Here is a 13538-nt window from a genome sequence, read left to right on the forward strand (position 1 = left end):
ATGGTCTGTATCTGTTCTTTAGCATTAGAAAGGCAGAAAACCAATTTTTGAATGGCTGGGGAGTTGTGTAAAGAAGTCTCAAAGTCCAGAGTGATGTGTGAGCTAATTTAGCTGCGCTGGTAAAATGGACATTTCTCTGAGGGGAAAATCCATGTAATTTGCTTTGGGGATGTGTCCCAGAAGGACAGAATGGAGAGAAGATGGGATCTGCAATGGGGCAATGTTAAAAGGAACAAACTTTTCATCTAAATAGAGAATATTTCCTGCCTTCACTGGTTTCTCTTTAATGATCTCTAATGAGTGGATCTGTATTGACTTTAATCCTCAGCCTTCACCCAGGCATTTTTCACATTTCCTGTGAGAATTGGTAGGAGCAAAACTGCATCGAGTTCAGCTGCAACAGGGCAGAGCAGGAGAGTCCCACACTCCTCTTTGCTGCATTTCTAGGCAGAAATTGTTTATTTGTTGGATTAATCACTCAAAGTTACAGACATGTCAGCAAAGTCATGATTTGATTTACTGCTGCTGATTTTGCATCATCCTGAAAGGTCAGAGCTTGACTCACAGGCTGCATTTGTAAGCCTGGCAGCAACCAAAGCATTATTTTCTGTTGTGAGGAAATCTGTTGAAAATCCTTAAAACAAGCCCTGGGATCCCACCACGCTCTGTGGGTGGTGGCTTTGCAATTCTTGGTTTTTTCTTCATTTCCCCACCTGAAAACTCCCTGTTTGAGTTAATGACATTAATTACATTGCCCAGACCAGGGAGCTGGAGGCTGAATTAGCTGTCAGAGGAGGGGAGCAAAACAGAGAGCTCTGAAATAGGACAATTTAGGCAACATCTTTAAAAGCTGAAGTGCATTTTACCTTTATATGGTTGATGATTCTGAGCCTGTATTCAGCCAGTCACATCTTTATTACAACATAGAAAATGTCTTGAGTGTTTTTAGATGTTATTTTCCTCTGGACACTTTCCTGATGTATCCTTGGGGCTTTCTCACAGCAAAAGTAGAATTACGTACCTGTGTGTGACTGTGTTTTAGGGGAAAAATGAGAATAGTGCTTACTTTTTAAGAACTATGTCTGCTGGTCTCTGCTGTTACTTTAGTAATTGGACTGCAGGTTAATAAATGACTTCTTTTAATCATGATTTTCCAATTCCTGAGGGAAGTATGAGAGCCACTGGGAAGAAGAGATTTACGAGTCACAAAAGGTTAGAAGTAAAAACCTTCACAGCAGAGGGTGACTTTATTTTTAACAGCTCTGATCCTGGGTGTGTTTCCTGAGCAGGTGCTTGTGCTTGTGTCAGGATATGGAACAGGACATGCTGGAGCAGCCAGGACAGTGCCAGTAACTCCTCACAGCCTGTGATGAAGAAAAATTACATCAACTTCACTCCAGGTATGTCAGGGAAAGCAAGGGAAAAGCCTTTGTGGTGCTGCTTGAACACACACACACTTTCTTCTGGGGAAGTTGATAAGCTGACATTTTCTGTAGCCTTAGCAGGAGCCCAGGAATTCATCCCTTGGAAGAAAAAAGGAAAAGCCCTTGCTTTGATCTATAAGTATTGTTAGTTCTTTCCACTATTTTCATCTCTGCTTCCCCCCTCAAAAAAAAGGTAAGTGAATATTGGAACATGGCAGTGAGAGCAAAGGTTTAGGCTTAGGCTGAGAAATCTCTTTTTAAAACTAGTTGAATCAGTTTTTTCCTCTGAAAGCAAAATAAAAAAACCCTGTATTTTTTATACTTCCTTTTAACTACCCAGAACTACTACAACCTCAGTGGTATCTTGTGTATGTTTTAACACACAAGCCAGATGTCATTAACACAGCTCGACCCACAGTATTTTACTATTTCAGGAAGCAGGAGATCAGAGCTTTGAGTTTTCCTGGATTAGAAAAGGTATCCTTGATTCCCCACGATAGCAGACGCTCTCAGAAGGGCTCTGTGTGCAGAGTATTTCCCCAAACTGAGTAAACAGTTTTAAGATAAGCAGCTTTTTGACTATTAAATGTAGCAGGCATTTGGCTGACACAGCTTCGTGTTGACAGATGCCTTTGTGTCTCTTTGTGATGGAGAGAAGACAGATGTTCTCCCTGGCATTTAAGAAAGCTGCTGCTTAGCAAAATAAAATGTAAAATTAGACTGAACAGTGCAGCAGTGAGCAGTGAAACTGGCTGGGCTGCAAGCAAGAGGAGATTGAAAGGGTCTCATGTGACTGCAGTGAAATGTGCTCTTGTGGAAGTCAGTAACTGCTTTGTCATTATGTGAAATTAGCCTGTGGAAAAAGAAATTCTGTTTTTTCCAGCTCTGCCACAATATAAATGCATGCCAGTGTGAATATCCATGTATAACTAATCCCATGCCAACCATTCCCAGCAGAGAGGAATGTCCCTGGCTATTGCTGCCCAAGTGACACAGCAATTAGCAGCTCTAAACCCCTGAGCCTGCCCATTGTCGTCTGCTGAACTGGGCTCCTGAGCTTCACAAAGGAAAATAGGAGAATTTCCTATTTCGTGTTCCTCAGGGATGGGTGCTGCTGTTGGATGGGGATGGAGCCTTCAGCAGGACACTGTCCACAAGGAAGGGGCAGCTCAAGGAGGAGCCTGTACTGGGAATGCTCTGGTGTTTGGCACTGCTCCCACTGTGAGTAACTGCAGCTTAAAAAGAAGCAATTAAATTATTTTGGCTGTCTTACACCCAAGAAAGCTCTTGAGGTAGCTGTTCAGAGAGGGGCAGAATGTTCCCATTTAAAGAGAGGGTAAAAAATTATTAAATTGATATAGTTTTTAGCAAAGGCCCTTCAGGGATAGAATGTGCTTTATCATACCTTGTAATCCAGCTGTGGAATCAGTCTGCTAAGGGAAGAGAGCTGGAGACCTGGGAACATACCTGGGGCTGTGTCCATGCCAGAGGACACGGATCAGGAGGATGCAGAGGGGTTTAAATTTCAAGAAGGATCTAAAGATAGTGTGAACATTCCCCTGGGCCAAGCCTAAGTGTGCCAGCTCTCGGGAGTGCACAAATAACACTGGAAATGCTCCTGGATGGGTCTTGCCCGGGTGTCACGTTAAGAACATGAGCTGGTGGCAGTGTTTGGATACTGGAGAAGTCTCCATTCACAGGGATCATCCCGAGCCTGAGCAGTGCCACTCCCAGGCTGCTGAGGTTCCTTTAGCCCAGCTGGGCAGGTCAGTGGTCACTGTCCAGTGCCAGCACTCCGTGAGGACACAGCCATCGTGCCCAGGTGCCCACACACAGCTGTGACCTGTTGTACCACTCTAGGTCACACCAGCACTGCCCAGCTCTCTCTGGCCTCTGGATAGATTTGTCTGCAAAGGTAATTTTCACAACCAATCCAGCCTGAAGTGGATCAGAACTGCATTCTGGAGAGGGCACTCCTGACCTCTGCACAGAGCCCAGCTCAGTGCTGATGATGTCAGGTCTGCTTTCTGAAACTGAAACAATGGTTGGATTGAAATTATTAAAACTAATGGTCGTGCCTAGGGATGAGATTACAAATGCACAGCTGGGTTTGCCTCTAATTTAGGTCTCAGAAAAAGATGCCATTACAAATACTGGAGGGCTTAATGAAATGTGTGTCTGGGCTGGTTTCTCCAGGCCACGGTGCCACCCCCCTGTGCAGGATTACTGCTTGTGCCAGTTAGAAAAACCCTTTTACCATGCAGAAAATGGAGTTTGCTGTAAGTTACTGGCCTGGAAGACAGCGATGTTCCTGGCCTGTGCCGTGGAGCCCCCAAAACGTTGGTGAAGGGATGTTTTCCCTTTTTCCTGAAGGGAAAGCAGCTCCCCTCAGAGCACAGCCTGTGAGGCCTGTGGGGTGTGTTGTCCTTGGCCTCCCTCCCACACACCCTCACAACATGGATTTGGGCCTCTTTCCATGGGTTTTGGAGAGGAATGTGTTTCAGATGTGTTAAACCAATCCTCCTGGAAGTGTTCTCATGGAATCTCCCTCACGCCGAGCCCAGCCATGCCAGGCCTGCCGTGTTTTCAAACCCTTCATGCCCTGCTGAGCCAGCAGCAACTTCGTGTCTCCTTCCTTTTAGAGGCTCCTTTTTTTGCACTTTGGAGCCCCTTCTAATGCACTGAGTGTTGAAAGTTCTCTGCAGGTTCTTGCCTGGTTCACTGGGCTTTCTCAAACTCAGGTAATTACAACTACTTTTTTAAGGATTAACCATCTCCAGTGCCATTGGAATGCTGCTCACCCAGAACAGAGGACAAAATACAGCTGTGCTCTCCAGGCAGGGATTCCCGTTCTCTAGGTGACACTTGAAGAAGCTGGGGGACAAACAAAATGCCAGAAAACTGGTCTTTTCATGACCAGAAATGCAGAAGCAGCTGGTGTTTTCCACACCAGTCCCTGTCCAGGTGAGCTCCTCAAGGCCCAGCACGGCTGCTGGGGCAGCCACAGCATTTTCTATTCCTGTAAAGGGTTTGTTGACAAACTCTTGTAGGGAAACCCCCCCTGAACCCCAGGCTGAGGCTGTGGCAGCCCCATCAGTGGGGTTATGGTCCTAAAAAAGGAAGGAAAGCAGGATGTGGCCAGAAGTTTGTTCCTGCCTCCAGCTCACGAAGCACAGACACCAATTCCTCTCCCACCAGGCCATACAGAAGCTTAGGAACACACCTGTGATTTAAGAGCACTTTATTGTTCTTTAAGGCTACTTTTAAGTACAAAAAAAAAAGATGGCCTGCCAAACCTTTTTTTTTTTTTTTTTTTTTCCAGGTGAAACAAGGCCACAAAAGAATGGTATATTACAGATTTACAAACACAGAGAGAATCTTTCAAACTGAACTGTAGATAACCTGGCTCTGTGAAGAAACTTCACCACGTCTCGTGATGGTGAGTTCAGTTAAGTGTCCTTCCACCTCCCCCCAACCCTTTGGCTTTTGTGACATTGTTGTGTCCAGTACCTGTTTTACTGGACATAGCACATTAAGTCTTTATTGCCCTCAAATCCATTTACCTATCTCAGATAAGTAAATGTAACCTTGTAAAACAGCTATTATTGAAAATATTAGCTTTAAAAACATTATCTTATTTGTGTTTACAAAGAAATAGAGGAGTCACATTTTCCACAGAGTCCATCTACAGTATTAGTATTGACTGTTATACTGCTCAGTAGCCTGTAGCAATAACAAACAAGTGGCTATTAATGCTAATGCAGTGTCCTCATAGAATAACTGTGTTCCTGCACTTTTACTGTATTACAGACAAATCTACAACAACAAAAAAAAAAAAGATCAACTTTTTTCTCCAAAAAAAAAAAAAAAAAAAAAAAAAAAAGAATGATTACAATAAAGGAAAGGGAAAAATTAAATAGCTACATATCATTAACAAATTAATTGTTCCTCAAAAAATACCTACAAATTTCTCTGTACATTCTTTACGCACAGCGTAACGATGGTCTTAAAGTTACCTATATAAAAAAGTGTTCTTTTAACAATCTTCCTACAGAGAGTAGGGTACTGAATGCCAAAGCAAGGAAGCGTTGACTACCCAGTAAGATGGTAGTGAAATGTGTAAAACTGGGGGGCTTAGGTGTTGGGTTGGTTTTTTTTGTGGGTTTTTTTTCATTTTTTTAAAGAAAACTGAGCAGCCACCTTCTCACCAAGAGTAAGAGCCAATCTCCCGATCTCTTTCTACCCTGCACCTTTTCCAAATTAAATAGCTTAACTTTAAAAAAAAAAACAAAACAACAAAAAGCATAAAATAAAAGCCACAATGGACCCAATACTGTAATGTAGTCCATAATACATCACGTGGAGTTCATCTTCCAACCAGTTCTCACTTCCTACACTGAGCCCATCCTTTCAGGGGACCCAGTATAAAAACCAAGCCCTAGCTGCAACTGTCCTGGGAAGATGGAATGTACGGGGGAGAGTAGTTACACTTAACAAGGAGAAGAGAAGCTCTTAGCACTAGCACAGCTGTGGTTTTATGCCTGCCTCTACTGCCTAATTTCTAGTTAGTAGCTATTAATATAGCAAATGATAATAAATGCAGTAATACCTGTATAAAGTCCCTACTGGAGGAATGTATGCTGCGACTTGGCATAGGCTGATGGATAGGCTTAAAAAAAGAAACCAAAAAATAAACAAACTGAAAGATCATCTTTCACAAACTGTAACAATCTGTTGTCCAGCCAAGATCCGTAAGGGTAGCAGTTCCTGCAGCTAGTTCAGGGTGGATTACACAGACTGGGGTTTGGGAAGCAGATCCCTGTGAAGCAGCAGTGCTGCACGAGGCCTGTCCTGAGCTGCCCTCGGTGCTGCTGCCACTAAAGTGAATAGCAAATACAAATATCATAGAGTACAACTGTACCAGCAGTAAGTATATCTAGGGTTGTTACTGACAAAAATAAACTAATTCTGAAGAGAAGCTAATAAGTATTATGATTCTTACTGTCTATACATTAATAGATACCAGCTATTTTTCATAAAACATGCATCGTTAAGCACTATGGAACCCTCCAACCTCAGCTCTAGTCTAACAAACTGCAGTGTTTAGGAAAAAATGCCCGTGTTCTGTAAATTATGCAGTCCAGTTGCAAGCACTAAGCACCTGAAATCTAAAGAGAGAAAGACCTATAACCTGTATGAGACTTCCCCTTCCAAAGCTGTTTTGCTCTAAGAAAAATCAAACTGATAGAAATGTCATCCTTAAACCCTTTTTTCAGCAGTTTGCCCTCAAAATATTAGCCTCTTCCAGAAAGTTGCTGTGCAACTTCAGTCCTCCTCCAATAGTGCAAATCATACATGACAGTTCTTTTCAAGTATATACATACAAAATTACTTCACAGAGGGAAAAAAAAAGGCAATGTAAGCAAACCAGACAAATTCTAGTCTTGAGAAGCTAAGAAAAGCAAAAAAAGCACTTGGGTCAACCAACTAAGTGTAAATGGCTTTTGTGGATTAGCGTGCATTATCTTTTTAAGGGGCAGCAGATTTGCATCAGAGGTTTCTTTGGTAATTGAGGCAGGAAAAAAAGGATGCTACATCGTATGAATCTTTATGAAATAGTTCCTGCTATCGTCTTTAAGGGCACCCTTTTACAAAAAAAACAAGAAAGTGAGTACACAAAAACATGTGTCGAAAACTAACCTCCCCTCCCCCACCACTATTTAAGCACTGTTCCAAGCTCAGTCAAACCATGCAAATTCACCACGGGAAGGGTCCTGTCCTCAGGAGACCACGGAGGGCGAGTGATTGTGATTGACCATGTGGGAGGAAGGGGACGCCTGGCCCCGCCGCGACGCCGACTCGGGGCTGCCCGACACCCCGTCCTTGGCAGCCTTGATCTGCAGCCACGTGTCCCCCAGTGCTTTGGCAAAGTGGTCATCCACTGACCCTGTGATGGACACCGAGTTTGCCACCGGCTCAGGCTCCTTGTAGTTCTTGCCGAGGCTCCTGCGGAAGTGCTCCTCCACCACCGGGTCACAGGCAGTGGTGGCTGTGGGGACAGGAGGCAGAGGGGGAGTTAAAAGCCTGGCACTGAGTGCTGCACTCACAACCTGCACTTTATCCTGTTCTCTGTCACAGACTCTGGGAATAGCTTGGGTTGGAAGGACCTTAAAGCTCATCCCACTCATTCCAACCCCCTCCCACTGTCCCAGGCTGCTCCAAGCCCCAATGTCCAGCCTGGCCTTGGGCACTGCCAGGGACCCAGGGGCAGCCACAGCTTCTCTGGGCACCCTATGCCAGGGCCTCCCCACACCCTCACAGGGAGGGATTTCTTCCCAATATCCCACCTAACCCTGCCTTCTGACAGTGGGAAGCCATTCCCCTTGTCCCATCACCTCAGGCCCTTGTCCAAAGTCCCTCTCCAGCTCTCCTGGAGCCCCTTTAGGAACTGGAAGGGCCTTCTCCTCTCCAGGCTGAACACCACCCCCTCTCTCCTAGCCTGTCACCAGAGCAGAAGGGCTCCAACCCTCAAAGCATCTCCCCCTGTAGTATAATGCCCTGTCACTACAAGTCCCAGTCACGAAGATGGCCTTCCTTACACCCTTACAGACCTGGGAGTGAAAGCAGTGGGGAACAAGGTGGGGAGGAAGGAGTTAAAATGAAAGAAAAAAACTGGAGTTAAGTATTTTTGCTTTTCTGTGACCTGCAACAGGTGAGCATTTATATATAATTGTATTTCTCCCTTAGGCAACCAACATCTCCAGCTCTAATTCTATGGAAACCTTCTCCCAAAACAATCACATAGAACCTATATTTAGGCTTAAATGGAATTAATGATGTAAACAGTTGTTTAAAATCGGCTCCCAAGCCTGCTGATAGCAGTCAGGTGTGAGGAGACCTCATCCTAAATTGCAGCATGCCAAAAGCTGAGCTCAGGGTTTCATCTTACTCCACACACTTGTGCTGGGAGCAGTCAGAACTAAATGAATCATGGCCACTGCAGTAAGTGCTGTAAGACTATTACAAGAGCCTTAAAAGACAGGTTTTGAACAGGAACTGCAGTAATTCCTCAGACTGAACATAAGAGCACTGCAGTTTTACAATTTAGAACCAGTATTTATATGTCTCAATGAGAATTATCTTTCCAACAATCCTTGGAACTGTTGGGATCCATGGCACTGCCCCCATGCTCCAGCAAGGCTTGATTGATCCTAAAATAAACATGAGTGTCATGCACAGATACCTCTTCACCTGCCAGGAGACAAATCTTTTTTGGAAATATCTACCCCCTGTTCCCATGCCCACTGGAGCAGCTCCCCTGGGACCAGTAGCACCAGTTTGTGAGAAAACTTGTAACATCTGAGATCCCCAATGATTGATTTCTCCAAGAGTCTAAGGGTCTCCTTCAGCTCCCAGTCCGAGTTATCAACAACACACTGATCTTCATAAAAATAAAAAAAACACTACTCCTAATAAAAATACTTACAATTACCCTACTATGGACTTTAGGTTGCTGCCTGCATCATCCTGGTATTGTTCCATGGACACATCCTGGCTGCTGGAGCCACACTGCCCTGGGCTTTTGGCAATGCTGCAAGTTAAAGCTCTGCCTCAGCAGGTAAAGGACTTGCAAGGGAAGGGCTGAGCTTCCCCTGTGCTTTCTGTGCAGGGAGAGTGAACAGAAACAGCCCAGGGTTCCCAGCAAGTACTGCCTGACCAGATTTCATGAACAGTACTAATTGCACAGAAGGCAGAAAGCTAAAGCTCCCTGCTTGGGTTGCTGTAGCAACTGCCCTCCAAAGCTTTTTGTGTTCTCCGTGCAGAGCAGGTTGGAGGGTACAGGCTTTGGAAGGGTATTTGTGGCTGCAGGAAAGATTTCTGCGACTGCAGCTGAATCACAAGAGTCTCCTGGCCATTGAGAGAGCACGGAAACTACAGCTCCTAAAATAAGAGCGTGGGGGGATCTGCTGGCCCTGGCTGCTGTTTGTCAGCTGGGCTAAAATAAACATAATGACTTATTTGTGTGGGGTGCTCGGGGTTTGTTTTTTTTTTTAAAAAGAAGCTTTTTAAAACAAGAAGAAAGAACACCCCTCTCCCCCTAATTCTGCATTGGTACTTTCTGCTGGGGGACGCAAAGGGGTGTGCATTGTTTCACCTCCTTTTCTCCCTGGTAATATGGGCACAGTGGAGCCCATTCTGCTGTCCTGGAATCCCAGTGGGGCCGGTTTGGAGTGTGGCACTTACAGCTGGAGGGTCTCCTGTAGGCAGCCCCGGAGCAGGCGCTGTGGGCGATGGGGCAGTGGGACAGGTTGCAGTTCCGGTTGTTGGCAGAAGCACAGGTGATAACAGAGGGACGGTTCTGGAGGGGACACAAGTGTCACACTCAGGCCAGCAGCAGCAGCAATTAAACCCACTTCGTATTAACCCCCCAAATATTCAGCTGTTTCTTTGGTTAAAAATAAAAATCCACATTGCATTTCCACAAAGGTTCTTGTTACTTAAGCGAACCGAAAAAGGGCAGCGTGCAAGCAAATCTTAAAAGTGATTTTACAGTGATTGTTGCCACTTCACAGCCCCAACAATTAAACCCATAAACTACTCAATTCATATTAACCTCCCAAATATCCAATATTCTTTTATCAAAATAAAAATTCACATTGCATTTCCATGGCAGTTCTTGCTATTTCAGTGAACAGAAAAAGGGCAGTGTGAAAGCAAATCTTAGAAGTGGTTTTACAGGGATTGTGTCAACTTCACAGAGTTCCATATGCAGCACTAAATGCCAACACATTAAATGTTTGTTTCATTCTATGGCCACGCATCTTTGTCAGGACTCAGAAGGGTTTTGCACATTTTACAGGTATTTGTTGTCTTGGTGCTATAATTTTAATCAGAAGTTGAGTTATCCTAGCCCTACCTCTGTATTCCACAGTGCATCCTAATTCCATAGGATGTACGATATGAAGAACTCTGAGCCAGCCTCGACCACAAGTCCTTTCCTGTTGTAATTCACCTGCCTTTCCAGCACTACTTAATTAGCATCACTGTCATTCTCAGCACATGCAAATTCCCCAAAATGTCTATTCACAGCTACATTACAGCATCAGAACTGCACCATCTATACTTCCTACAAAGTGTAAACATAAAATGCTCTTTTCATAGTTGTTTACTGTGGAAATGTTACACTGAAACAAAGCCTTGGGTAAAGAAACGCCCCAGTTTCTCCAGGTGGCTGAAGGGAAATAACACAGGTATTGGAATAAATTTCATATATTTGATCATGCAGAGTCTATTATACTCAATGCAAATTAATTAGTAGTGTTCAAAAGATTAACACGATGTAATTTAATTTCTTGGCCATTTTACACAATTTTACCCACAAAAAAATCACCTACCCCCATACAAGGTCAGTGAGGAAGGAGGGAATTTTCCTTCTTTGGTGGTACTTTAGGCAGAGTAAGAGCAAGACCAGTAAAGTAAGAGCTGAGCTTTCCAGGGAGGTTGAACACTATTTTTGCCAGGACAAAACAGCAATGAGGTTATTTACATCTTACTGCACTGGCAGCAAAGTAAAAAAACAGTAAATAAAGAAAAAATAATGATTTAATTTTTCTGTAAGCAGTTCACGTGTGGGAGTATTTATTTTCTATAGGGGCCAGGATTTTGTGCCTCTCTGAAGTGGTGTATTTTATATTTTAATCTCGTCAGAAGAGTATTGTGGACATGCAAGAGGAGGGAAGTAGAGCAAGACAGGTAATAATGTCTCAGAAATGCACATGCCAACACCTCAAAGACCCAAGGGACAGGATAAGGCACCGTGCAGAATCCTCTGCTATGGTTGTGTGTGTACAGAATACAGAAGCTTACACAAAAATGTTGAGATAAACTGAGAATTTAGTAACAATCACTAACTACAGCAGCTGAATACCCCTGTCCTGCTGCAAATAAGGCATTTTTCTCCCACCTGTTCATTAGAAACAGAGTAAGATGAAATCTCATTCAACCTGCTAAGGTTAAAGAAAAACAACCCCAAAACAAGGAATCATCAAACTAGGATTTCTTTTTTTCAGTACACTTTTTGTTACGTATGATTCCTACTCTGTGCTCTTAGCAAGGCCTTGCCTCAGCATTCTATTTTCCCAGGAAAAATGATTGTAATCTAGTTCAAAATGTCAAAGAGAGGGGTCCAGGGAAGGAAGAGCTTGGGTACATGGGCCAGTTTAATTTCTCAGCTGCAGCTCATCACAGCTCAACTCTCTTGCTTTGTCTCTCCACTTGTAAGAGGGATAAAAGTGAGGCTGACACGTAAGAAAACTGTTCTTGCCTAACCTGCACAGAGATGGCTCAGCTTCAGCACTTCTGCAGCAAAACAAACACCATGTGCAAGATGGCAAAGAACAACCAACCAACACAAAAACCTTAACAACCACTCTGGCATATGGAAATAAGGCATAAATTAATCAAAAATAATGACTTGGCTTTAGGAAAAGTGAATTAGTGATGCAACATTACTCTGAACAACGCAGCAAATGCTTTTGGCTGGCTAAAACTAAGATCATTGAGTGTCAAATATTCCCTTATGTGTTGTACCCCTTCTTCAGGGTGGAGAGAACTGGGACAGAGGGGAGGGGACACACAGGGATCACCAGGAGAGGCACAGGTGATGCCCCCAGACATTGCCTGGCAGGTGCTGGGGCGTCCCTGAACCACACTCTGAATTCCCAGTTCAAACACATGTACTCCCAAATAAAACCCAGGCATTCCCAGGCTTGGGAATGTCACAATGAATGTCACAACGAGCTGTGACACTCAGTGTGCATTTTTAAACCACATCCTGCCTGAGGAGCAGCTTCTCCTCCCAGGCTGTGGTTGCAGCTGGGAGCCCTCCCCGTGCCCCAGCCGGGACAATGCCGTACCTGCTGCCGCTCCACGCTGCTCAGGCTGGGGGAGATGCCGACTGTCCTGGCTGCATCCATGCTGTTTTTGGTCAGTGCTAGGGGCTGCTCCATGCTCAGGCTCGGGATGGAGGCGTACATGTGGTTGGCATGGAGGCTCATGGTGGGGGCAGCCGCCCGCTCGATGGGGCTGCGGCTCCGCTCCCGGTGCTCCTTCCGGTAATCCCCGTTGGCAGTCTTGGTTCTGGCAGGGGACAAAACAGGGAAGAGGCCTTAGTGTTGTTCCAGGCCGTCCTGAGAGTGCAACGTTCCGTCAGCCCTGTCAGGAACACGAGGAAGTGCACTTTGCTAGGCGGAATCCCCCAGTGGGACATCCCAAAGAGAAGCCAACCCCCCAGATCTGCCAGCTCTGCCAACCAGCATCTCTCTTCAGCCCAGAATTTCTTCAGATACTCATCTAGATGCACCAAGAAACAACTTTTTTTTAAGACCAGACCCCTCCTCATTTACCATACTATTAATCCCATTCCATCTAACACTGCAATATTCCCTAAGCATTGCTGAAGCCCAAGGAAAGTTTATTTTGCTGAAAAGACATGGCTGATATCAGCATAAATGCAGGGAGGCAAGGCAAGAAGCAAAATTTTCAGAGGAGAAAATGAAGGAAAAGCAAACTACACTGCATTTATCTCAGAATCACTCAATTACAACTGCTCTTTCAAAGGAGTAATTTCCAGCTACTCCTGAACAGTAAATCCCTATAGATGTGCTCACATAATGAGCCCATCATTCACTGCAATGAGAAGAAAGCTGGGTTTGTATCTGTGTATGGGGGACTTCAGTTCCCATACAGCAACAGAATTGTCATTAAAGGCAAGCCAGTGACTCAAGGGAAGAGCACTTCCCTCCTCACCAGGTGAACGTGGGCATCCCCAGCAGCCTGGAGTCACCAGTGCTGGAAGAGCTCACACAGTGCCTGCACTGACTGGGCCTCAGTGGGGACCTGCACACTCCAGCTGCAGAGGAAAGCACCAGAAGGGACCACTGGCTCTATGGAAAATAAAAATAACAGCCTGTCTTTGGACCATTCCTGAGTATCAGTGAAATGCCCTCTGTGTCCTGTCTGCGTGTGAAATTCAAGGTGGTTTTTCCCCCGCTTTTTAAAGCCTATCACAGCAAATTAATATGCAGGAAAAATCTTTTAAAATGCTGTGATGAA

The 13538-nt window shown here is 44.7% G+C and overlaps 2 protein-coding genes across 6 annotated transcripts in view; one reads left to right on the forward strand and one right to left on the reverse strand.

The window, feature by feature from the left end:
• Positions 1-5712, forward strand: part of ATG7 (autophagy related 7) — a 92988-nt gene extending 87276 nt beyond the window's left edge. For 2 of the 3 annotated variants that reach the window (XM_048315924.1, XM_048315926.1), the window contains one exon: positions 1290-5712. The gene's annotated coding sequence lies outside the window, so the exon portion shown is untranslated. The remainder of the gene's footprint in view (positions 1-1289) is intronic. The other variant, XM_048315925.1, reaches the window with a different exon arrangement.
• The window catches only part of VGLL4 (vestigial like family member 4), a 73419-nt gene continuing 64529 nt past the window's right edge, over positions 4649-13538 (reverse strand). For 2 of the 3 annotated variants that reach the window (XM_048315928.1, XM_048315927.1), the window contains 3 exons: positions 12341-12563; positions 9669-9783; positions 4649-7473 (listed from right to left, as the gene is read on the reverse strand). In XM_048315928.1, coding sequence (XP_048171885.1) covers positions 7205-7473; positions 9669-9783; positions 12341-12563 — 607 coding nt within the window. In that variant the 3' untranslated portion in view covers positions 4649-7204. Of the gene's footprint in view, positions 7474-8910; positions 9016-9668; positions 9784-12340; positions 12564-13538 lie in introns of all 3 variants that reach the window. The other variant, XM_048315929.1, reaches the window with a different exon arrangement.

Source organism: Corvus hawaiiensis, chromosome 11 (genome assembly GCF_020740725.1).
Source record: "Corvus hawaiiensis isolate bCorHaw1 chromosome 11, bCorHaw1.pri.cur, whole genome shotgun sequence".
NCBI classification, from domain to species: Eukaryota; Metazoa; Chordata; class Aves; order Passeriformes; family Corvidae; genus Corvus; species Corvus hawaiiensis.